Source organism: Simochromis diagramma, unplaced genomic scaffold (genome assembly GCF_900408965.1).
Source record: "Simochromis diagramma unplaced genomic scaffold, fSimDia1.1 OVJJ01000150.1, whole genome shotgun sequence".
Classification (NCBI taxonomy): domain Eukaryota; kingdom Metazoa; phylum Chordata; class Actinopteri; order Cichliformes; family Cichlidae; genus Simochromis; species Simochromis diagramma.
Window position 1 is genome coordinate 2,571,814 of NW_024387083.1, and position 15,416 is coordinate 2,587,229.

Here is a 15,416-nt window from a genome sequence, read left to right on the forward strand (position 1 = left end):
TGGTCACTCACCAGTGTTCGAGTAACGTGGAGAAGAAGAACAAAAGAAAATACAACGACGAAGAAGTGCGTGTGGCTGTAGTCTGCGTTAAGAAAAGATTGTTAAGCGGATCTGGTAATAATAATTTGCTTGTAAAACTTTTTTAGTCCCAACTGTCCTTTTTGTTTCTTTTTATCTGTTGCTCTCTTTTCAATCGTTTGGTTTGGCAGTGTGTTTTCGAAGTTTGAAATAACAGCTAATGTTAGCATAACAGCTAATGTTAGATATATCTGCTTATATCATCAGCTGTAACAAAATAGTTTCCCAAATATGAGACAAATTATGAATTTTGTCATTTAAATTAGAAAAAACCCGAAGGACAATGACTCGCCATGGAAAGAACTGCACAGCTGGAGCTGTCTACACATACCACGAGAAGAAGAAGGATACAGGTGAGACATCCTCAGTGCTGCGAGTTCTTGTCTTTGTTCTCTCAGATTAGCCCGGTCAGAAAGAGAACATGATTTTCTGTATAATCTCTAGTCATGTCATTATCTAACTCTGATCCTGCTCAGCGGCCTCTGGTTACGGGACGCAAAGTGTTCGACTTGGCAGAGATGCAGTCAAAGACTTTGACTGCTGCTGCCTGTCCCTGCAGCCCTGTCGGGATCCTGTTGTTACGTATGTTTTTTACTCCAACACACAAACACCTGCACACAGGGGATCAGTTCATCACTAACTGAATAATTACAGTAGAATTTTGAATAGAGTGGTATTCCTTTATATATAAAAATGGGGAAGGAATTTTCATTTTATATAAACTCTCAACAGCCTTAATAAATGAATACATTCATGAATTTATTTATAATGAACCTTAGATCATACTATGCAGTTTCTTTAATGAATTCAGTTCTTTTACGTCACGTGGTTCTGTAGTCTTTAGGTGTTTGGTTTTTATAGACCTCTAGCATCTGACAGAGAGGAGCAGAGTGATCAGGTGGTTTCATGGTGGAGACGAATTCTAAATTATATTTATGGATAGCTACAGGCAAGAGGCTGTGTCAGTGACATAGTACAGGATGTGTATAATGTTCTGAACTGATTTAACAACAACACTCTGCATGGCCTTTTTTATTAGCTACAGAGCAAATTGTGAACTACTTGCAATAGAACAGGAGGAGCTGCTGTGACAGGTCTGTAGGGGGAGTCGTCATTCTTTAATACAACTGTGTTTGCAATCCTGTGGAGCTCCAGAGTTGATATTAACATATTCAACTTTTAAATGATTTCATTCATCATGGAGGAGGGGGGGGTCTCTCCGAGCCAGCCTGGCCTTAGGTGGAAAAGTAATTTCCCCTCCTAGTGACACCAGGCCTGATTACTGCCAGACCTTTTAAAACAGGAAGTCAGTTAAAATGAACTTAAATAAATAGAACAAAGTGAATTTGGCTAAAAGTTCTCAAAAAGCAACACAGTAGTGGCAGGTTTAAAACATGTCAACAATGTCAAAAACTAATAACAAAAGCATTTGAAATGGTGGGTTTGTGCACCAGATGTGCGTAGTATTTTTGTGAATAAGGCTTTACTGCAAGTGACCTATTCTTATAATAGGACAAATGAATCCAAACCATCGTCAGCAGAATGACTCCACAGCATAAAAAAACAACCAGATTCTTTCACTGTAGACATCAGACTGTAAGATTTTTCCTTTGTAATTTAAACGAAATTAGTGCGTCTAATCCAGGAAGCCTTGGTATCAACCAGTTACCACAGTTAGCCAGGTCAAACAGATATGGCATCATGCTTGTTTGGCAGTCGTGCAGTCTTGCAAGTGATCAGCAAACACACACCAACTCCATCTTATTACAGGTCAGGAGACTTCACCTAGTGGTCAAGTTCTGTGCCACAGCATTCTACAGTTTCTGACAAATAGACCTGAGCTCCCAAGCTTTATATATTTTTAATTAGTTATTAATCGTATTTAATTGAACTATGAGTAATTATAATAAGCTCTAATAAACACACACACATTAAAGCATACGAGCTAATGTTAGCATATGTGTAACACTGTCATGTTTCTGTTTGTGTGACCAGTCCAGATGGATACCTCTATGAAAAACAGGCCATTCTTGAATATATTCTTCACCAAAAGACACAGATTGCCAAAAAGATGAAAGTAAGTAACTCACTTAACTGTTTTTAACTCCTCACAGGTGCTTGGACAGTCACGTCCACAGCTAAACACCATGGGGTTGTTTTATGAATCAAGGCTTAATCATCGGGGTAACTAACACTGAAGAAGAAAGCCATGCAGACCGAGCTGTGTGCTATTTGTCACTGGAATCTACATGTATTCATTTGGTGATGTAGAAAATGTTTGATATTTTTGATTAGACAGAATTAACAGAGCTTGTTTGATATTTAATACCAAAAATACTGAGTAGAAAGTTGAATTTGACTTTGGCAATAAGGTGATTTCCACATCAGACCAGAAGACAATGAGTAAATTTTAAAGTTTAAAGTTTCAGAGCTCTAATGTTCAGCTGTACATGTTACACAGCATATAGCATAAAAAAACTCTATTTAAAATATTAACTGTTGATGCATTTTGTGCAGGACAAAAGTTAAATGACTTTTTATACAAGTGCACACAGTCCCTGAAAGAGCGCACTTAAAAAAGAAGGTTGATGAGCGCCATTGCGACTGGGTTTTTTAGGCTTTGTAAGCCAGCTAATCCAAACAGAGCTTGGATATGTTGAACTTGCTTCATAGTCACTCCTGTAAACAATGAAACAAACAACATAAAATCTACACTGCAGCCAACACATATGAAAGAAATTTCTCTAAGAAATAATGGCCTCTTGTCTAGAACTGTGAGTGCTTGGCTTTATTTTCTTCCTTGATTTCTTCAGGCGTACGAGAAACAGAAGCAGGCGCAGAGGAGCAGCAACCAACTTGAGTCCAAGTCAGAAGAGCGAGAGAGAGTGGAGAGGTTTAAAACAAAGGAGAACAGCATTGTATCTAAACCTATCAACCCCTTCACATCTGGTGCGTGCATGACTGTCAAAATATACCTTACGATGTTGGCCACAAGAGGGAACCAAAGCTCAGACTCTACCCCACAGACTCTGCGCTATGGCTGCTGCTGTCGTCACTTGTGTTGTTTTAATGCACCCAAACTCTTTTTAAGACATTTTTTATAATGAATACAATTCTGTCAAAACTGCTTTTTTCTTTTTTTCAGGTAAGAACATTGGAAGTGAGAAGGACGGGACACAGAGCAGCCCTGGAGAATTATCCAGTGCTGCCACAGCTGCAAGTTCCAGCCAGAGCCTGCCCAGTTTTTGGATTCCCTCACTGACACCAGAGGCCAAGCCCACTGCTCTCAAGAAACCAGTGAGTGACTGATGATGTTTCTCATGCCGAGGAAGGAGTTGAGCTACACTGTATGCTGGGTTTTTTTGTTTGTTTGTTTTTTAAACAGACCGGTGAAAGAGAAACAGGAACACCTCTTTGTTAACTACCCGCCATGAAATTACTTAAAAATGCTGGTGTAATAGACCTTGGAGCACAAGTGGGCCAGATTTGTGTGTGTTTGCCAGGTTTACCTGTTTACTTTATTACTCAGTGTTTTAGTGTATGAATGTTTACTCTGCGTTCCTCTTTTTGATGTTGACCCTCTTTCAGAGGCCAATGTCAGGTTGACCTGACATCATGATCATGTGGAAACATCTTAGGGTGTCACAGAGTTCCTACAGCTTAGTGACTACGCTTACTCAAATATATTTACTGCTAAATTTGAGTATTTATGGGAAGTAGTTATTAAAAATGTAATGGCATGATTTTGTAATGGCTGCACTTTTCTGTCCATCTCTAACATCTGTCAGAGCAAGACTGTGTTATGTCCAATGTCTGGAAAACCCATTAAGATGAATGAGCTTATCACAGTGCGTTTCACCCCCTTGGACCCAAGTCTGGATCGAGTTGCCCTGCTCACCCGCCAGGTCAGTTTACTCAGCACACAGAAATAGATTGTCAGGCTTAGAGCATCAGAAATTTTATCTCATATATGCAAGCCCTCAGACTTGGTAGCTGTTAGCATGTTTTTCTAAAACATTACATTACACGCTTCTTTGTAGCTGTGAATACAAGTTATTTAAATTGAAGAATAAACAAAGCAGGTGTAGTCAGAATTTGAATTAGAAGTTTCACACAGGAAGATGTTAGCTTTCTCTATGGCAGCTCCTTTTAACAGTTGTGTGTGTAACTTCACTTTGTCTTGAGGCTGTATAATTTTGTCATTTCTTTCCAGGACAGGTACATATGTACAGTGACCAAAGACGTCTTGGGCAACAGTGTTCCCTGTGCTGTTCTTCGACCATCGTGAGTGCCACCTGTATTTGTTTATGAACAAATTTAGAAGTCCCTCTGACCATGCGTACCAACAAATGACAGCCTGGCTGTCTTGAGAATTAGAGCACAAGTCTTTAAAATTACTTTTACTACTACAAATTAATACCAGTAAGCCCAGTCCCACCTGTTCTCAGCAACCTCCGTCCCTCATCTATAAGGGTCTTTCATAAATCTGCTTGTCTGGGGGATCATTGAACACTTTGGTTTTAACGCTAAGCTCTCTCTTGACCATGACAGACCGTGCGTCTGTACTTCTTTCTCCTTAAACCTCGGGTTCCTGTTATTCAATTTTCTACAGTCAGGCTTCTCTCCTACAACATTGTCAACGTGTTTCTTTATATCGAGAAATGTGGGCAGGGCAGTGTGCAAATTGTGTGGAGTTTTCACATGGCTGCTGGTTACGAACGATTCCGAGTTACAACAGAATCAGCTGCTACGCGTCTTTCATAAATCAGACAGAAATTTTGAACACAAATGTATGTTTTGCACAGGATAAAATCATTTCCACCCTAATGTTAGTAAATGGGGTCCAATGTTCTCTGAAGTGTGAGGGGATATGTAACATTAGGGCTGTTCGATGTAACGATATATATCGGATGACGATATAAAAACATCTATCGTTTCATTTTACGCTATCGTTTATTTCGTGGTGTCGCAAAATAAACTCTTTACGGCAATATTTTTTTCATCGTTTTGATGGTCACTGTAGTGGCTATATTCATTTCTTAAAGTTCTCTCTTTCTCTTATATTTAATATAACCACACTAAGGACGGACAAGCGCCTGTTTTTATGTGCTGTCGTTAGCAACAACGACGGTAAAACCATTACGTGTCCACTTGTTTATTTTCCACATAAACCTTTCAGAATAAAGCTCAAGATCCTGTTGAGACTTTTCAAAATAAACTGAATCACGTGAAAGAGTATGCAGAGTATTTACAGATGAGAAGCAAAAAAGAGCCGCCAGGTGCTAAAAAATAAACCTTAGACTCAAACGTTAGAACACGCTTTTCCCCGCAGCACGCCGTGTAATAAATACTAAGTGTAATAAGCGGCCGTTACAACTTATGTCTAAAAATGTATAGTTTCATGCATCGGTTAAAACACTCGACTCCAGGTACACGACGCCCAGCTGGAAACACTTCACGCAAGTCGAGCTGCCCGAGATTCGCAGAACTTTCAGAAAATGTAAAATGTTTGTGATTTATATCGTTATCGGATGATAGATGTCTTATATCGGGATATGAGATTTTGGTCATATCGCACAGCCCTATGTGACATGTGTCCTGTGTTCAGGGGCGCTGTGGTGACGCAGGAGTGTGTGGAGAAGTTGATCAGAAAGGACATGACTGATCCTCTGACGGGAGACAAACTTTCTGAAAAAGACATTATTCCACTGCAGAGGGTATGTGAAAAATAATTATAACAGTTTTTTAAAAAAAAAAAGGATTTCAAATGTTTATTTTTGAACACTCATCCCAATGTTATGAATTCTGTTGCTGTCACTCAGAAATCAGAGGTGTCATGCTGCAACCTGGCAGACACAGAAAACGTGGTTCGCTGTTTGAAAGCTGATTTTTGAGGAGCAGAGACTTTTTCTCTCTTTAACTGTACTGTGGTCCTTTGTGTTTTGAAAGGGTGGAACCGGCTTTGCAGGTTCTGGGATTGACCTCACGGCCAAAGAGGCTCGTCCAGTGATGCAAGCGTGAGGTGACCGAAGACTCCACAGTGGTGCTCATTGTGTAACTTTCTAACTTACTTTATAATGTCTTATGACTTTTTGTTTGACAGCATTTCCTCCTGAATGTATTTTTATTTTGCTGGAAAATGCTTCCACTGACTGTACAACACAGATTTGCTGAAACTGCCATCCAAATGTTTCTTACAGATTAATGTCAACAATTTCCTTTAAATAAAATCAGCATTTAAGGCTTAAATCCATACTATTATTATTTGGTTTGATTTATTTTGTGCTCAGGAGGCACCGCAGGTTGTGAACTAATCAGAAGGTTAGTTGTCCACACACTTTAGTGTCTTTGATCTCCAAATTGCTCCTGATGCTTAGCTGAGTGTAAGGGTGTGCATAAATATGCTGTATGAAAGTGTGTGTGTTGTAGGAAAAGTGCTTTGAGTAGTCAGAGCAGAAATGTACAAGTACCAGCGTATTTACATTTTTTCAGCTTTTATGGACTACAGGTAAGTTTAGTTATAAATAAAGCAATGTCTCAATGTTTTTATTGTGTTCATATCATAGATGAAATTTACAATCCAATGCATTGTCTGACAAACTTGAGTGGGTGCTCTAAACATGCATGAAGTCCTGTTCTAAGCAGATCTGTTGTTGTTTAAATTTGAGCTGCTTCACTGTTCATGATGGAGATCTTCACATCGGGCCTCATTCACTTAGATATGCACAGTAATGTTCTTACTTTGAAACATGCTTTCTTGACATTTTTGTAACTGTGTGTATGTTAGTGAATCAGTCAACTGGGCTGTGTCCAAACCTGCAGTCTCCATAGTACCACAGTACCACACCCCCACTTCCCACGCTTTCCTCGGGTGAAGTGGAGAAAGCAGTAAGAGAGTATGCCCTGCTAAGGCTAAAAAGTAGATGAAACTCTGTAGAAACTCAAACAGTAGTTTCTTGTAATACTCACTGTAGCTCAGAAAATGTATACAAAATTTAAAGAATTGAATTATGAATAAAAATGTATTACTAATAAACATGTACCTCAGTTTAAAGATGAGTCAGTTTTGTAAGCTAAGTGTGGCCTTAAGTGTTTTAAATTTGTATAGGATGAATCAATTCAGATAAGAAAATATTCACGAGTCATAGATTTTTGTGTAAAACATTTGTATATGGGACCAAACTGAAGTCACAGTTCATCACGGCCATCCACCCTCATCCCTCCATAGTCGGTCATTGTACTGGTCTTGATGAAGTCCATCTTGTCAAGTATCTCAGGTAGACTCAGACGGCCATCCTGATGAGCAAAGTAGAGGGATGCTTGACGCAATTTGAATTGAACTGAATACTTTATATTCTTATGGAGTCTAACAGTAAAATCTTTACTTTAGAACAAATTATGTTTGTAGGCTAATCATTTTTACAATGTGTACTGACCAAGCGCTTCATTAGATATGATTGTTTGAACATTGTTATAATTATGTTACAGTACAGAGAGATACATTAGCATTTCCAGATATCCGTGGAGGCTCAGTTTGAAACTTCACTGTGCAGCGCTCTGTTCCTGTGTTTTGTTTTTTTCAGTATTAAGGCAAAGGATGCGAATTCATGTTGCAAATCAACACACATTAAAAACTAATGCAAAACAAGCCTCACCTCATCTGTTCCCAAATAATACATTTTAGTTTTAGCAAAGCATATCCTGCACGTTATTCCAAAAGGCTTCCTTTCAGTGTTTTTGTTTGGACTTGATTTTTCTTTTCACTGCTGTGTAGAATTGGTCGGGACATTATGAAATCTCAAAGATCTATTTAAAATTCACAAAATTGCTGAAATTGAGAAAAGCAAAATGATACGGGAAAAAATGTATACAATCTGAGAATATAGCACAACTACTCGATTGTCCAAGTGTATATGTATATTGCTGTCACATGACATACATTCAACAGCCACTTTATTTGGTAATGCCTGTTCAACTGTTTGTTAAAGCAAATAACCAGTTGGCCAATCTCATGTCAGCAACTCAAAGCATTTAGGCAGGTGGACATGGCCAAGTCAGCCTAAGAATCACAATGGGGTAGAATATGATTTATGTGATTTTGAATGTGGCGATTGTTGATGCCAGACAGGGTGCTCTCCCAACTCTCAGGTTTATGAAGAATGGTCTAAAAAAGAAGAAATATCCAGCGAACGTCAGTTCTCACCGCTCACTCAACTGCACCTTAAAGCAGATCAACCAGCTAAGAACAGGAAACTGAGGCTACAAATGGACCTGGATAAATGCTGTACTCCAATATACTCCAGTATACTCCAGTCCTCAGATCTCACTTAGAGCAGTAGAACACCTTTGGTATTTGGTAGAAGGGGAAATTTGGATGTACAGCTGACAAATCTGCGCCAGCTGTGTGATGCTGTGAAGTCGATCTGGAGCAAAATCTCAATCTTCATGACGTGCAAATATGACACAAAATTTAGAGTATGTATGCATTCTATTTCTTTCAACTAAATCTCTTTTGAGAACATGTTTATATTTGCTTTTAACTGACGGGCAATTTCACTGTTACTACTGACAGTGAATCGGTCTTGCTCTTTCATAGATAGTTGGGGGTGGGGGGGTTATTACTGTACATCAATACAGTAGCAAATAGTCTTTAGTAGGGAAGTATGTGTAGAAACAATAAGAAAGGGCAATACTGGTTTTTGTGCCAAAGTATTTAACCCTTGGTGGAGCCAGTTGCCATGCTTCCTCACTTCACTGTATTGTATTTCGCAAAGAAATACATTAAACACTTTGACACTTTTTTCTAAGCTGCTTGTTACTGAATGGCATTTATTGAAATAAGCCAGTGCACTTTTTTTTTTTCTTTTTTTTGCCTGTCCCGTTTGGCTCTTTTGCCATCAGAATTATTGTCTAAAGGCAAAGAAAGATGCCCAGCGGATTTACTTTACCAAATTGACCATCCCAGCCTTGCCGTAATGGTCCATTTGATTCACCTTTTATTGTTTATTTTATTTTCACTTGCTGAATACGGGACAGACTTGACTGGGGGAAAGAAGGGGAGAAAGAAAGAGGGAAAGAGAAACAGCTGAGAAGAGGGACGGGGGAGAAGGGCAAAAAACAAAAACCAACAGAATAAGCAGAGAAAAAAAATGCATCTATCGATCACCTGGATCCCCTGTTGAGAAAGAAAAAAGAAAACAAGCAGAAGAAAACAAGAGTAATAGAATAAACAACATCACAATGATATATGGGAATATGACAGTAAATACTAAATATTAAACATTATTGTGCAGCACGTAAGATCGACAGCACACAGTGTGCTTTGAGGTAGGAGCCAAAAAGGGTGTAGTTTGTGGGTGTGATCACCCGTGTGTACACCTGTGAGCATGGACGCGCTTGTTTTTTTAAAAGGTTCCTTCATGTAATGATCTGCTAGAGGGTGTGGGGGGGCCACTGCCCCGTCCTCCAGGGCATGACGCAGGTATGGAGGAGATCCAAACTCCAGACATCCAGAGGCCCCCAGAACACAAGAGACCAAGGAAGACCAACAGAGGGACAGCCGCGCCACTGTCCCAGAAAGAGCTGAGGAGAGTCCCAGATGAGGGGTCACTCAGCAGCCGCGGAGCAGAAGCCAGGGGGGGTTGCAGTGACGTGCCTGTGAGCTCCGCTGGCAGCCAGCTGTGCCTGAGTGACCGAGCCCCAGGCCGAGAGGCCAGGGGCACCCCACCTCCGAAGTGGCCCTAGCGAGCCCCAGGCTCCAGGCCCCGATAAACGGCCGCCAAGGAGTGAGCCGGTGTGTACCTGGACGCCCATCCCCGGACACAAAGAATCACCAACGCACCGATGTCTGAGGGAGTCCGCCACCAGCAGGGGAAGTGGTGGTGGGGGGAGATAGGCCTCCAAACCTTGGAGGGCCTGAGATGTCCCCAGAGAGGTGGCGTCTGATACCCAACCTGACATATAGACACAGACATACAGGCACACACAGATACAAACATCCATTCCCACCCTCATGCTCTCATATGCACTTACTCCACACTCAACCAACGTGGAGACAGACATAAAGAGACGCTGTACACACGATCACACTCCCCAAGCATACTCTACAAACCGGGTCTAGGTACCCTTGCCCCTGGAGGGGGGAACTGACCCAGACCCAGGTGGTGTTACCCTTTTCCCTGTGGTGGGGAGAAGCAGACCGCCCCGACTCCGCAGCAGCAGGGAGGCCCCACATTCCAGACCCCAGTCGGACGGCCAACTCCTTCTCCTAGCCCCCCGCAACAGCAGGCCGCAGAGAACGGGGGTGAGAGAAGACTCCAAACCTCCCTCCACCCACTCATTGTAGTGTTGATGCATGTGTGTTCTAAGGTGCATTTAAAACCCAGGAGGGCATGGAGCTACCTGCCAGAGAGCAGCAGGTAAGCGCATAGCCCCTTCCTGATAGCCCTCAATGTCTACGTGTATTTAAAATTGAGAGGTGGGCAACGACGCCAGGGGTGAGGTGTACACCCTGATGGTAATTTGGATTCCGTGTAGCGTGCCCACCCCCAAGATCCTATATGTATGTGTAATGTGAATGTCTAAGTTGTGGGATAAAATTGAGGCAGAGGCAGCCAGAAGGGGACGGGGGGGGGGGGGGGGGGGGGTAGCCTCCTCTGCACCCTGGTGACATACCCCTACTCCAAGGCCCTGCATGTGTGGGTGGTTGTGGTGGAGCGAGAAGAGGGAGGCAGCTGGAGATGGGGAGGGAAGGAAGGGAGGGGCAAGTGACCCCTCCCTGGGGCCAGCTCCCCTGCTGACCCCAGTAGGCACCCCCACAATCCGCGACCCGCCAGGGAAAGGGGGCCCAGGCCCATCCAGACCGGGGCCCAGTGCAGCAGCGCCGCCCGGCCCCACAGAGCCCGGGACAGTCCACCCAACCCCACCACAGAGAAAACTGCACCCACCCCATCATCCACTCATCTTCCAGACTACATAAGACAATAGACGCCCAGGCTGAGATCTTCCTCCACCTCTCCTGTATCTCCCCCTCCTGCAGAGAGAGTTCCTGAAGAGAGGAAAGCTCCTGCAAGATGTGACAATCTCCCCCACCAGTTGAAGAGCCCCCCAGGTGGCACGACGCACCCAGTGCACTTTAATGTTCATGACATAGTCATGTGCTGTGTTGAAGACTACTTAGCTTAAACTGTACACTACAGAAAACAGTTTGATACCATAATACTGTAAAATTATAAGTCATGATTTCAGCATGTCCCTCTCCAGAGGAATGCATCTGTTTGTAATGGATGTGAACGATGGAAATAATCTTTTATTAAAATTTACTAATGCAAATGATGGTCTGCTACCCAGATAATTCAGATCTTCTCATTCTGATTATTGTAGGCTCTACCTTACAATATAAAGCACCTTGAGGCGACTTTTGCTGTAAATAAGATTGAACTGAATCTCTGTCTGAAATGGTGGGTGATAGACAAAAATGATAACACTAATGATAAACACACATTTTGTTACTGGTTTGTCCCCTACACTTAATGCACACTGTCTGTCCTCTATAAATTACCTTTTTTTTTTCCAGCAGTGACTTTAGAGAGGATACGTATTTGATCATCAGTCTGCCTAAATGCGTGTCCCCTCCCCAAGGTTTAAGCTAAGTAGTCTGAGTAGTCATCCTGTTGGGCAGGCGACATGGACACCCAAGCTTGTGAATGCGATAACTCAAGAACAAGGAAACACAAGCGTTACAAATTGATACCAGAGGTGCATCTAATACAAACACTGGACGGGTTTGAATCCCAGTGATCTTGATCTCAAAGTATCTTCTGAATGCAATAACTCAAGAACAAGCTGCTGTATTATTTCGAAATTGATGTCATGTATCTGCTAAAAGCCGCTAATATTTTATTTATTCATGTGTATTTGTTTTTATTTAGTTATCGTCTTGTTTCATCAGGAAAAAAAGGTCTTCGAAGGTCCATGATAAAATGCCCAATGAAATTAACATTGCACCAGAGCGATTGAGAACTGTAAGAGAAAAAGAATGTTGTACTCAAATGTACATTGATTATTGTGTAATTATGTCTTCCAGCAAACTGATGCTTTCCTAGAAATTCATAATTAATCCATTAAAAATAAATTAGAGCGATTTGTGGAAGCCACCATGTTTTAGTTCTCATCCATTCCTAAGTTTTGACCTTGTAGTGTGTACAAACGTGCTGACTGGCTGCGATTGAGAAAAAGGAAAGTGGCCGGCCACAGCCATTATGGTGTACAGTCTAAATGTTATTTTTGGCTAATTGGCTAAAACATATTTGTCCTGCAGCAGCCACCGTAGCTAGGATTATACACAAATAATTCAGTTGACTACAATCTGCAACTTACTGTCATCTAGCAGTAATATGTTTTTTGTATATTTTATTAATCCCCTGTAGGGAAATTACTCTCTGCATTTAACCCATTCACTCAGTGAAGCAGTAGGCAGCCACCAAACCAGCCCCCGGGGAGCAGTGTGTAGGGACGGTACCTTGCTCAGGGGTACTTCAGGGTAGCCATTCGGTGGATTTGAACCCCCAACCCCCAAACATGGGGCGAACACTCTACCTTTACACACTGCAACTTTAAACTTAATCACGAAAAAGGCAGAAACCAGCAACATCTCTTACACAATTCGAGAACAACTCTGACAATTATATTTGTAACAATTTAAATCATAATGTGACTAAAGAATAATAAGTACAATTGTAGAAAAAGAAGACTTTAATCTCTCCCACACCCTCCCATCCACACACTCAGACAAACATTTGATAGCAAATTTTGACATGTTTTCATGCTGCTTGTTATAAGAACATTATTGATTACACAACTAAAACAGCATAATCCAGACCCAAGTCCCACGCCTACTCTGATATCCCCATAACTACATTTTCATCAAAGTTCATCGTGCTTCTTCGTTAAGTCTTCACCATAATTGGTAGCCTGACTGCCCACAAACATGTTCCAGTTGGCTAGAATCTCCTTCTTGGTTATTCTCTCATCCTGTTGTTTGGTCACCAGATTCCATCCATTGGTTTCATTGATTTAGTAGTTTGAGTGAGAGAAGGAAGAGAAGGAGTAATGAAGAAAGCAAGAGACAGAAAGAAGCTTGTTAATAATTAATCCAAAATTAACACAATTATTTCAAAGACAAGTGATTTTAAGTTAGCGCTGTGTTGACCAAACTCTCCAAAATGCTGGAATTCTTATACTTATTACAGTACTGTACAATGGTCTTGAGCCACCGCTCATTCTTTATATTTTGCTGGAAAAAGTAAAGGGAAACAGGTGCAGCAATTTATTTAAAAATTCAAAATACATGGAAATGATCAAAAAGAATTAAACCAACTTCAAAGTGCTTGAATTGCACAAACGTTCACCAGTAATGATTGTAATATGTACTGTTAGAAAGAGGGGGTTTGAGGGTATCACATGGTTGCCAGTAGGTAGCATAGGAGTAACAATGACTCCAGACATGCCTGCAAAAGTATGACACGAGTAAGACTATCATATGGTCTTCCCAAGGGGACACTAATGGGGACGCACTGAATACTTGTGAACATTGTAACTTTTGCATTGTATTATTGTAGGGTCTTTACTGTTTAAAATAAATTCCAACTCTTGTTGTCATTTGGTGCCTTATAAATAAAACTGATTTGTATCTAAAACATCATGTGTAACTATGAATTTTAAAATTTAGTTCAAGCTTCTAAATCCATTACTTTAATCTATAGCTTTTCGATACACCCTGTACAAGGGTTAGGGGTTAGGGGTTAGGGGAGCATACAAAATCACTCTGTACAGCAATACAGGTAAAAACAGACTGTACAGTTCTAGTCTGCAAGTCATTTATTCTTCAAAAGAAACTTAACACTCTCAGGCAAGTTTTCTTGTCATTTCTTTAAGCAGTGATTCTCCAGGCTTCCTGAAGGAGATTCCAAACTTCTTCTTTTGATGTTGTGTTCTCTATCAAGACAATCCTACACTGCTTCTTTAATGTTAATGTCTGGGCTCTGGGGAGGCCAGTCCACTGATACTGATAGGCCTCCATTGTGTGTTTTTTCTATTCAGGTATGCAGTGTGTTTGTGATCGCTGTCATGCTGGAAAATGAAGCTGTTGCCATCACACTTTCCAGAATGCATGGCAGATCAAAACTTGACTGGTCATTATTTCACCAAGTTTGACAAGATTGTTAACACCACTGGCTCATATTCATTCTGAAACCATAACAGACTATCAGCTGTTTTACAGATGGCTATTCACTGTTTTACCTCTCTCTTGATCTCCTCTACACATACTGACAACACCTTGAATCAATCATTTCAAATTTGGGTTCATCATTCAGACCTGTTGTTGGCTGTCTTCCACAGTATGTCTTTTATTCTGTCTTCCTTGTCTCTCCCCAACCGGTCGCAGCAGATGGCCCCGCCCCTCCCTGAGCCTGGTTCTGCCGGAGGTTTCTTTCTGTTAAAAGGGAGTTTTTCCTTCCCACTGTCGCCAAACTGCTTGCTCATAGGGGGTTGGTTGTTGATTATATAGTGACTTGAGGCGACTGTTGTTGTGATTTGGCTCTGTATAAATAAATTGAATTGCCACTAGCTTTTAATTATACTACTTTGGTTTCCCCTGTTTCTCTTCCTTAAGGACAGCTTTTGACAATCACATTTCCACTTTTTCAATCATTTTAAACCCAGTCTTTGTACCTGATCATTTTCAAAGACAAACTTTGAAAGACCTTCAGGAAGCCTGAAGAAGTATTGTTCAACACCACCTTTAACATGTACAAGAAAGTCTTGGAAACAAAATACACGGAAATAAGAAGGGGCTCAAGAATTTTGCACAATGCTATTGTTTACATGGAAATATGTTTGGCAGCTGCCACTATTTTTCATGACGGACCAAATAAAGTGCTGTATTTTCGTCGGCTACACCTACATTGTTGGAAAAATGAACTGCTAAATAAACGTAATTGCTCTGGTTTTTAATGTCAAAATAAAGCCAGAAAAAAGCTACCAGAATTAAAAGAATTTAGAATTTAAACAACGATTAGTCTACCTTGTCAGTGTCTGTCTCGTGGATCAAATGTTTGGCTTCATTGTCAGCATGGTCAACCTCTCCAGGCAAAACCCACTGTCCTACTTCGTCAGCATCCAGGTACCCATCCTAAACACAGAGAGAACATTTAAAAGTAACCGTAACAGTCTAAAACCTCCTAAGTGGCACTGAGACTCTGCTACCAGGAGTAGCAGCTTCTTAAAGTTGGACCAACCCAAAAACCTTGGAAAATGCTAGTGGTTATAGCAATTTG

General features: G+C 41.1%; 2 protein-coding genes across 3 annotated transcripts in view; one reads left to right on the top strand and one right to left on the bottom strand.

The window, feature by feature from the left end:
* LOC120742589 (nitric oxide synthase interacting protein) lies at nucleotides 1–7,129 on the top strand. The gene is made up of 10 exons (XM_040045986.1): nucleotides 1–114; nucleotides 345–431; nucleotides 555–660; nucleotides 2,074–2,155; nucleotides 2,892–3,027; nucleotides 3,224–3,375; nucleotides 3,867–3,983; nucleotides 4,292–4,362; nucleotides 5,687–5,795; nucleotides 6,028–7,129. Exons 2-10 carry the CDS (start codon nucleotides 362–364, stop codon nucleotides 6,097–6,099), a joined length of 915 nt encoding a protein of 304 aa, XP_039901920.1. The 5' UTR covers nucleotides 1–114; nucleotides 345–361; the 3' UTR covers nucleotides 6,100–7,129.
* rcn3 (reticulocalbin 3, EF-hand calcium binding domain) overlaps nucleotides 6,848–15,416 on the bottom strand; it is a 24,322-nt gene continuing 15,753 nt past the window's right edge. The window contains exons 8-9 of one of the 2 annotated variants that reach the window (XM_040045985.1): nucleotides 15,164–15,271; nucleotides 6,848–7,374 (exon numbers count right to left, since the gene is read on the bottom strand). In XM_040045985.1, the coding sequence (XP_039901919.1) occupies nucleotides 7,267–7,374; nucleotides 15,164–15,271 (216 nt within the window). In that variant the 3' untranslated portion in view covers nucleotides 6,848–7,266. Of the gene's footprint in view, nucleotides 7,375–12,808; nucleotides 13,111–15,163; nucleotides 15,272–15,416 lie in introns of those variants that run through there. The other variant, XM_040045984.1, reaches the window with a different exon arrangement.

Bases quoted from the DNA above. Each gene is read 5' to 3' on its own strand.
- LOC120742589 (XM_040045986.1), top strand. From the start codon at position 362: ATGACTCGCCATGGAAAGAACTGCACAGCTGGAGCTGTCTACACATAC. The intron at 3,028-3,223 runs GTGCGTGCATGA...TCTTTTTTTCAG, and splicing joins TATCAACCCCTTCACATCTG to GTAAGAACATTGGAAGTGAG. The intron at 4,363-5,686 runs GTGAGTGCCACC...TCCTGTGTTCAG, and splicing joins TGTGCTGTTCTTCGACCATC to GGGCGCTGTGGTGACGCAGG.